Source organism: Rousettus aegyptiacus, unplaced genomic scaffold (assembly GCF_014176215.1).
Source record: "Rousettus aegyptiacus isolate mRouAeg1 unplaced genomic scaffold, mRouAeg1.p scaffold_m13_p_7, whole genome shotgun sequence".
In the NCBI taxonomy this organism is placed as follows: domain Eukaryota; kingdom Metazoa; phylum Chordata; class Mammalia; order Chiroptera; family Pteropodidae; genus Rousettus; species Rousettus aegyptiacus.
In genome coordinates, this window is record NW_023416310.1 from 85,065,765 (window position 1) to 85,075,920 (window position 10,156).

General features: G+C 47.3%; 1 protein-coding gene across 2 annotated transcripts in view; it reads right to left on the minus strand.

The window, feature by feature from the left end:
• Positions 1 to 2,202: 2,202 nt before the first annotated feature.
• The window catches only part of CYFIP2 (cytoplasmic FMR1 interacting protein 2), a 109,463-nt gene continuing 101,509 nt past the window's right edge, over positions 2,203 to 10,156 (minus strand). For both annotated transcript variants that reach the window (XM_016167009.2, XM_016167008.2), the window contains 3 exons: positions 6,371 to 6,609; positions 4,706 to 4,853; positions 2,203 to 2,610 (listed from right to left, as the gene is read on the minus strand). In XM_016167009.2, the coding sequence (XP_016022495.1) occupies positions 2,443 to 2,610; positions 4,706 to 4,853; positions 6,371 to 6,609 (555 nt within the window). In that variant the 3' untranslated portion in view covers positions 2,203 to 2,442. The remainder of the gene's footprint in view (positions 2,611 to 4,705; positions 4,854 to 6,370; positions 6,610 to 10,156) is intronic.

Below are 10,156 nucleotides of genomic sequence, written 5' to 3' on the forward strand. Positions count from 1 at the left end.
TTAAAACCTAAAATATTTTTTCCTGGTTCTCAGACACACAAAAAATCAAAACAGGGACCAAGGAGGAAAGACTATTAAGCCTGTTCGGTGCTCATAGATAAATGCTGCTGACAAGCGGGGGAGATGAAATGTCTCTTCCGAAAGTGAAGAGCTCAATTTACTGGAATTGAATCTCTGGAGGATAATGGGATTCCTCCCAGAGGGTCAAATTCAGGGTTATGAACGCAGGGCAGGAGGGGCAGATTGTCAAAATAGTGATGTCATCTAATGGATGATCTGAATCTCCACAAAGCAACAGTCAAGGATCTGAAATGCCCCCTCAGACTTGAGAGCTGGTTATCTGTCTGAAAGAGCCACTGTGCCTGGACAGGACTGAAGATTTGGAAGACTTAGAAATTTTATGTGTTTTGAAGGAGTGGAGTTTCTATCGTGTAGTTATATCACATGCCGCAAACCTCTCTCTTTTGCCTTTGGGATATAACTATAGTCAAGAGGAAAAAATAAGAAATCAGAATAGGAAGTGGCACCTCCAGAGAGGAGGATCTGCCACCTTCCACCTCGAATCACCTTCCTTTCCTACAAAGATTTTCTTTCATGGCTCAGAGGGAGCTCAAAACCTAGGGTTAGCAGTGGAGAGGGGTCTTCGGACGGAAAACTCGGAGAGCTAGTGGAAGTGCAGATCTCTCGACTTTACTCCCAAAGGTTCAGAATTGGTGCATCTGACAGAGAGCCCGGGAATTGACATCCAATGTGCTAATCTCAGAAAGCCCTGATGCAGGAGGCCTTTGGACCACACCTGGTGAGCCCCCTCTCTCCTTCCATGAGTGTATCACGAACCTCCTGCTATGGACACATCTTTGCTCATTCCATGGGGTTAAAATAGCCCATCTGATTAATGGTAACCATTTCCTTTCATCCGTCCTGAGGCAGGGGATCATTACTGTTCTATTTTCTCTCTTTTCCTTGCCTTCCTGGGCTGGGGAGGTGGAGAGATTGAGAAATAAATGTCTCACTTTGTATTTTCTTCCAAGCTCATGGGTCACAGACTCCCTTTGAAGATGCAGTGATCTGTAACGAGACGTTCACTTCCAAAGACTCTCATCCTTCTAAACAGACTCCCCATGCCTGAGGGTGCGGGGGTGGGGGGCATGATTCTGCAAGGAATTTTGGTTCAGTCTGGGAAATGGAAATAGCTATGCCTCTGTGAGATGTGTCCCATATCTCAAAAATCTAAGTTAAGGTACACTGGGAAGTTGAGAGCAAAAGATAAAATGTCTTCAGAATCTTTCCATTTCAGGGATAATGGAAGTCCTGATTCGCTCAAACAAGAAACCGCTTTGGGGGAATATCTTGGTATCAAAGGCTCTTTGACAAGTGTTATTTATACTCACCTGCCTACCCCAATATGTTTCCAGCTTCTGTTAAAATAACCCCTTCACATTTTCTTTCTCGTGGGAGTTTTCCTTGATGAGAGTGTAAAGAAACGGTCCCTAGTCTGGCTGCCTGCTAACGCTGTGGCAGGGCACACCTGACTTGTTCAGCATTGTATTTCCAGAGTCCATCGCCCCGTGTAGCTCAGTGTTCACTATTCCTTAAGGAATAAAGGAGCCATCTCACCATCCAACTGATGAGATGGTTTAACAGCTTTCTGTTCTGGGCTATGGAATTCCTGGCTGTCTCATAAATATCTCTTCTGTACATCAGGCCTGACCACCTTCCTACCCCAATTCTGCCCAATGGGACTCAGCTGTGAATGCACTTCTGCGTTCTCTCCGGGAGAGCCTGGAGACGGGAGTCAGGACGTAGTCTGGGGAGTCTGTGGAAGGACAGAGCCAACACCATCTCCCATGGTGCCGATACCAGGACCCTCGTCCTCTGTTTGCCATGGCTTTAAGCACCTGGTCCAGAGCAGAAGGAGCTACAACCTAGAAGAATCACAGGAGAGGGGAGCCAAAGGAGACGAAGAAGCCAGTAGGTAGAGGCATGCCTGTCAGGCTGGGCTGACATCTCAGGGCATGGCCACACTCTTTTCTTGATCTTTGAACTCTAGTTCTGAGGTCGCACCTAGGTACAAGGTAGGAAGTCGCCATCTTGGGAGGAGGTCCTGAGAAGCAACCATGGATGTGGGGTGAGCTGTGAGATGGAGAAACGGTGAAACCAGAGCTTAGCTGAGGGGAAAAGAAAAAAAAGCACATACTGCCCTGTTTTTTTGTTTTTGTTTTTGTTTTCATTTACACTAGGGAAAAACCACCACAGGGACGACATTGGGAGAGCATGCACAGGCCCAGCCCCTGGGAGGCGCGGATGTGTTTGGGGAGGTTCTCGTTTGTTTCCAGGCCCATCCATACGCTGTCCAGTCAGACCCGGTTGCAGGGCTGGCCGTGGCTTTCTCTCTCCTGCTGTTTCCTCTCCTCCAGATCGAGGGTTTGCAGGACCTTCTGCCTAGCAGGTCGTGGCCAGGGACTGGTGGATGGGTGGCTGGAAGCAGCGCACATGCTCCACGGTAGAACTGTCTGTCTCCACGGACTTCATGTACTTGTTCAGGATGGCAAAGACCTCATTGTTCAAGATCTGGTACTTCCTGATCCTGTCTGCCATTTTCTTCAGGGGCTGCAAAGGACAGGGCCGTGCAGGTTAGGAATGGGAGGACAGGATTGAGAAATAAAGAGAGAGCAAGAGGAGAGTTCAGGGAGGTTGGGGTCCAGGGTCCCGACGTGTCAATGATCATGTCACCTTTTTGTATAAAGGCCTTCTATGAGTTCCAAGGGCTTGCCAATCAAATGTTCACTTGGCTGTAAAGTCTTTTGTGAGTTTCAAAACTTACTACAAAGCTACAGTAATCAAAAACAGTGTGGTACCAGCATGCAGACAGACATACAGATCAATGGGACAGAGAGCCCAGAAATAAACTCTTCCATATATGGTCAAATGACTTCTGACGAGGGTGCCCAGACCACTCAATGGAGAAAAAATGGTGCCCAGAAAACTGGAGATCCACATACTGAAAAATGAAGATGGATTTTCTTATACCATGTACAAAAAATTAGCTCAAAATGGATCAAAGACCGAACCACAAGAGTGAAAACTATAAAACTCTTAGAAGAAAATCGACAGGAAGAGCTTCACGGCATTGGATTTGCAAATGATTTCTTGGATGTGACATCAAAAGCACAGATAATAAAAGAAACGATAAACTGGACTACACTCAAATTAAAAACCTACTTGCGACAAAGGACACTATTAACAGAATGAAAGGGCAACCCAGGGAACGGGAGAAAATATCTGCAAATCCCATCTCTGATAAGGGATTAAAATCCAGAATATATAAAAAACTCATATAATTCAATAACAACAAAAAACAAACAACCCGATTAAAAAGTGAGCAAAGGATTTAAATAGACATTTCTCCAAAGAAGATAAACAAATGGCCAGTAAGTACATGAAAACATGCTCAACGTCACTAATTCATTAGGAAAACGAGAATCAAAACCACAATAAGACACCACTTCACATCCAATAAAACTCCAGAAAATAACAAGTGCTGGGAAGGATGTGGAGAAGTTAGGGCTCTCGGGCATTGCTGGTGGGAATAGGAAATGGTGCAGTCGCTATGGAAAAAAGTGTGGCGATTCCTCAAAAATGAAAAATAGAATTACCATATGATCCCGCAATCCCACTACTACGTAGATACCCAAAAGGAATGAAAGCAGGGACTTCAACAGCTACTTGGACACGCACAATCGAAACAGCATTATTCGCAATAGCCGGAAGGTGGAAGCAACTCAAGTGTTCACTGACAGATATGAAAACATGGTAAACCTTGAGTACGTTATACTAAGTGAGGAGTCTATGTACATGAAGTACCTAGAGTAGTCAATCTCATAGTGAGAGTGAGAAGGTGGTTAGCAGCGGCTGGGGTGGGGTGCGGGGGGCGGGGGGGGGGGTTGGCGAGTTAGTGTTTAATGGGCACAGAGTTTCAGTCTGAAAGGCTGAAAAAGTTCTGGAGACGGACCACAGTGATGGTCGCACAGCAATGTGAGCGCGGCTAATGCCACTGTGCTATACACTTAAAATGGGTAAGTTTTACATTATGTGTATTCTACCACGAGGGCAAAAACACCCTTTAGGAGGTGGCTCCTGCCTCTTTCTCCTCTCGACTGGTTCTGGAGACCCACTCTCTGCTCCGGCTTCATGCCTTTGTGTCTTTGCTCGAGCTGTTCCCTCTATCAGGAACATCCTGCCCCTCACTGCACCTTGCTTTCTGCCTGGCTATTTGCTGCAAGTCGTTCTGGACTTAGCCCAAGCACTGCCTCCACGGGAAGCCTCCTCTAGACCCCTCCCCGCTCAGCCCTTCTTGTTGCTGCCAGAGCAGCCCTGCATATCCACGAAGGTCCTTCCCCCGCCCCGCGCCTGCACAGCTCTCGTGCTCAGTGAAAGTTTGTGAGGACGAGGAGCCAGCATCAGCAGTCTGACTGGCACAGGGAAGGTGCATGTCAGGTCTGGAGCCAGGCCATGCCCTGCGGGGAACCTGATTCATCTCAGTGACTCATGCCTTCCTACGAGGAGATCCCCATCCCCAGCCACGGAGTGTCTTTGCGCGTCCTGCAGTCTGGGGAGATGGCTCCACAAGCAGCTCACCCCTCCCTTCCAGATGAAGCCTGCTTGTCAGGCCCCAACGCCCAGGTCCCAGCCATGAGCCACTTACCACATTCTTAATGATTTCGTCCTTCCCGTCCTGCCTCTGGACTTTCAGCAGGTGGTAACAGAAGTCGAACAGGTCGAAGCGACGCTGCTGGCCCAGCAGGACGATGATGGAGCAGCCAGCCCAGTTCAAGCCGTCGCCAAAGCACTGCCTGGAAGCAGGGAGAGGAAGCGGCTGGAGTGAGAGGCAGGGGAGGGGGGAGGAAGGGCCTTCCTCTTGGGCGGGAGTGCGGCCAGTGAGCAGGCCCGACTCTGGTCTCTTAGTCTGTATAATGGGTACGTGGGAAGCGGTGAGCACGGATTTGCTTGTTCCAGGACTCTGGTTATATTACAAGCCTTTCTAACCACAAAGAGGTGTCAGCCTGTTGCCCCACTGATGTAAAAAAGGAGACAAATTTATGAAAAAAAAAAAAAATCTAACCAGCCCTTGAGACTTACATGGCTGATTATTTCAGGCAAGTCAAAGAAGAATCTGTCTGGCTCCATATGTAAGCCGGGAACAAGCTGTGAGGGGAAGGGCCATTTCAAACCAGGAGACAAAGTGGCCACCGTAGGCTGAGGGGGCCAGGAGGGGGCGCGGCGCGGGCGTGAGCAGAGGCTGCTGGTGTGGGGCAGCGGCTGCGGGTCCTCTTGGGTCTGGTGAAACTCAGCCTGTGTGCCCCCAACTCCCAATGGCAATCTGGGGAGTCTGGGTGGCCGTGGGGCCACCTCTCTGCTGACTGTCCTGCCCTCATGCGGCAGCCGCGGCTCGGACCGGGCTGGCTTCCCTGCTTCCCCACCACGAAGGCCAGCCGGCAGCCGCTCTGGACGGTCCTCCACCCAGCCCTAACGCCACTTCCTCGGCGAAGCCTTCTCTGGCCCTCACGTGCCTTTTCTCCAGAGCGCTTGGCTCCTTGAAGGCAGGCTTTGTCTGCCTTCTTTGCCGCTCTGGAAGGAAGAATTGGGTTCTGCTTCTGTGTCCTCTGAGGACAGATTTGGGCGACTCGTGAAGGCTCCCCCTCCTCCCATTTTTCAGGAGTAGAGGCCTCATGAGCCAGGCCGCCACGGGCAGGAGGGCCTGATCTCTGTCAGGGAAAGCTTTCCCTGTTCTATGAACCCTGCAGTTTTATGGGGTGGTCAGGGGAGCAGTGAGGTTCTTCATGCTAAACCTTCGCCAGGGGTCCCTCCTGACCATTCGATCAGCCCAGTCTTGGAAAGACAAGGCCCGCGAGGCCCTCGGCCTCTGGGGCACACCCGTGAGATGCACGTGCTTCATCTCCGCTTCCAATCACTTGTGGCCCTTCCCGGAACGGTCCCTTCTCCCCTCTAAGATTTGAATCCCAGCAACGTTCAAGGTTCAGTTCTAGTCTGTGAACTAAATTCCCATAACCCACTCCTCTCTCTTCTCCAGCATCTGTCACTTCCTGCCCTTGCTGCAAAGCTGCCTTGTTTGATGGGCCGCATCTCTCTCCACAGGCCCCATAATCCCCACGCGGCCAAGAATCATCTACTTTTGCCCAGCACTGGTGTACGCCCAGCACCTAACACAGCAGCCGACACGCGGTACGTGCTGAATAAGCAGTCATTGGACAGCCCCTGCCCACCTTTCTGGCTGGGCTCTGGCAGCGTGACGCCTCTCGGGAACACAAGCAGGTTGGGCGTGACCCTGCCTTCCCTGGGGGGTACTCACTCAGCTGTGAACTCGTTGGTCCCCACGGGGATGCAGTAGACAAACTGCATGGCACTCCACAGCCGGTGGAATTCCACACACTCGTCGACGTGCATGACGCCGTTGGTGGGTGGTGGGCCCCGCCAGATGGGGTCCTGCAGGTAGCTTCGAATGCGAGTCAGGATGACCTCGAACATGGACAGGCCGCAGCACAGCCGCTCCTTGGTCAGCAGGTCACCCTCCCGAGCGATGGCGATTTGCTGGGAACAGAAGGGGATGTGAACCTCCTCCCTACCTCTCAGACCTCATCTTCCATCTCTCACCAGAGAGTCCGTGACCCTGGACATGCTACCTCGGGCAGTCATTCACCAGAACTGATGCCCCTCCCACAGAGGGGCACCAACTTTACAAACGTGAGTGAAGAGCAGAGACATCTTGTGGTAGGTAAAGTCTAGGAGCCATTGACAGGAATAATTTTTAAAAATTTTCGATCTACCCATGTAATGAATGAAAGGCTTGGCAGCCATTGAAAAGACCGAGGTGATCCTACTACGAGTATTATCGCTACTATTCTACTATTACTACTACTCATACTCACTGAGTGTGTGTAACGCACCAGGTCCTGTTCTAAGAACTTGGTAAGGATTGACTCCATTTATTCCTTACAGCAACCCCACGAAGTAGGTGACATTTTTATCCCCATTTTCCAGATGAAGAAACTGAGGTGCAGAGAGGCTGCCAGTGAGTGGTAAAGTGGGGATCTGGAGGCTGGTAGTCTAGACGTGTGGGTTAAATCGTTAAGTGAATACAGCAAGTTGCAATAAAAGGATGTACACTACAATCCTACTAAAAGACGCCAACACCACATGCTCCACAGACAGACACGCACGTCTGTGTGTGGGGTGCACGTAGACATTTTAGAAAGATTAACATCAGCTGTGGGAACGGATGGGCTTGGAGAAGTGGGTGAGAGCTTTGTTTTTTACTTGAAATACTTTTGTGCAGTTGAACATGTTACAGAGAGCATACGCTACTTTTTAAAACCGATTTTACAGAATTATTTCCCTCAATGAGAAGTCCTCCGACCACTGTATACGATCTCTATTAATAATTTAAACTGGCTTCTCATCTGGCTTCTGGTTATTGCGTCTCTAATAACCAGTTGGCTAGACAAGCACATCAAAATGCATTACTGTCTGCATTACGAGTAAAAATGTCTAGAGGTAGAGGTCTCAAAAGCCATGTGCAAAGTAAGACAGATAATAAAATCTAAGGTCCCATTAAGGTCTCCAAAATGTGTTTTGATACATGTTGAGATAGTCACTCACCTAAAATAAAAACAGGAATACTATTTCTGCCGATCCACCAATAAAGATGCTGATAAATAAGCAACGTGTATCAGTGCACATTGCAGAACATCACAAAGCAAACGAGCGCAGGCTTCTCAGAGCACTTGTGGGATGGGCTCCCCAGAAGAGGGTGGTCTCCCCAGAGAGCTCACTTTACAGGTGTCCCTGGGGGAGCCTGTCTGGCTTCTCTCTGCAAGCTCGTGGCCTAAGTCCCCAGGAGAGGACAGCCTCTGAGTTCATCCACAGAGGGAAATAAATCAGGAAACACCACCACTGGAGCCAGTTAGGAATGTGGGCCAGGAGTGCAGTTGCCATGACGACTGTGAACTGAAAAAAGTCTAGGGAAAGAAGTGTGAATTGGGGAAGAAGAGTTTGACAGCGTGTTTCGAACAGGAAGGAGAGGGAACCCTGGTACACGGTGATGCATCTTGATTTCGTGGGCAGAGAAAGATAGTTCTTGGGCAGAGAAGGGACCACTCGAGTTGCCACAGTTAATGAGAAATAGCTCTGACAAAATCCTGAACCCTGTGCTTGATTCTGTTCTCACCAGGCAACTCTACCTGGCTGGTATTTGGGTCCTCATTTCAGAAAGAGAGTGCCTGGAACAGTGAAGATGCTCAGTAAATAAAGGATCTGTATTTGTTCTTGAGTCGTGAATATTCTCTTTCATGAAATAATAGAGTTGTGGGTTATTAATTAATCTCCTGTGCATTTAGTTAGTTTGAATCAATCCTCAGGGCTTGACAGTCTAGGGGGATTAAACAGCTAGGGACGGGGTTTATAAATTTGCTGAGGGGCTTTAAATTCTGCGACTACCCCCCACCTGCTTATAGCCAAGCAAAGGGGCCTTGACTGAATTGGTTAGGAGCTTTGTCCTTCCCTTGAAAAAGTGTTTACCTTACAGTTTTTCCTGTGAGCTATAAAAGTAATATTGTCACTGTGTAAAATCTGGAAAAAAATTTTTTAAATGTTATATAAGAAAATTAAAATCTCCCATAAACCCCATTACGAGCTTTCTTAAAATACTGAGGAGTAATTTGTTTGTGTTTACATATGCAAGCGTGTATATACATCGATATTTAACAAAATTTCAATAGTACTATTTGTATTGCTTTCCTCTCTTAAGATACCAGAAATCCAAAAAACCATTTCCTTCAATATTTTCAGTAACACAACTCTTTAATGGCTATATAAAGTGGCCATTGACACGCCATCGATTATTTAGTCTTCTGTTCTTGTTAATTATTTTAAATTGTTTACAAATTTTCACTATCACAGACAATTCTTAAACAACCAGCCTTACACGTAATACTTTTTTGAACTTATCTCTGGCGATCTCCTTAGGATAAAATCCTAGAAGTAGAACTACTCAGTGCAAGGGTATAAATATTTTAAAAGGCTTTTGCTCCGTAGTGGCAAAGCAGTCTCGAGAAAAGCTGACCACTGACGCCCACCGTGGGAGGGCCGCCCTTGCCGTCGCCAACGCCGTTATCATTAAGAGGCGTCCTCTGCCAGCGTGAGAGATGAAAAGCTGTACTCTGTTCTTTTATTTTACATTTCGTTGATTACTGGTAAAGCCGAACACTTCGTTTTAACGATTGTTGGCATTTATATTTTTTTTTTGTTGTCAGTTTTCTTTTCATGTCCTTTTTTCTTTTGGTATATATCTAGCATTTTCTTTTTGCTCTGAAAAAGTATATTCTAGGTTATTTGTTGCAAAAACCTCGATTTTGTAACTTGGTATATATACTGTGCACGTATTTAACATAAATTTTATCTATTTCTTTTCTATACCAGTCAGTGGGGGATTTTTTTTCTCTGCCATTCTTTTCTGAGTTAACAAAGGAATAGAAAAAGCATCTGTGAAAGCATGTGGAAATAAATTTCTCCACGGAATACTTAAGTTGATTACATCTAGTACCTCTGGAGGAGAATGATGTCTCAATACTTCTTCTTTACTTAATTCTTTGTGGTTTTTGGAAGTTTTTTACTTATCTTTTCATCGTGACAATCATGTAAGGCAGCTCAACTAAGCAGGCAAAACAGCTATTAGCCCATTTTAAAGATGTGAAAACAATGACTGAGATGTTAAACGTCCAGCACTAGGTTATGCGACAATTCAGAGGTGAAGCTGGGGCGAGGACCCCTGTCTTTGGACCCCCTGCCACATTGTAATTCCATGATAGCCCTGGGCAACATATCAGGCCAATTCAACTCCTCCCAGAAATAAATGCAAACAATGCAGTACTGTCAAAACCTCCTGACTTTTCATATGCAGCAGAATTTCCCTGTCACTGGCCTAGATGTTATAGGAGTCCCCTCAACTCCAGCTAGCTCGGAAGTTAATACTTTGCTAACTTTTCTTTGGTCTACAGGACGACTAAAATTTTGGACTATTTCTTGAGGGCCGGGAGAATTATAAAACTGGCATTTCCTCTCCTGCAGAACATCTAGGCTT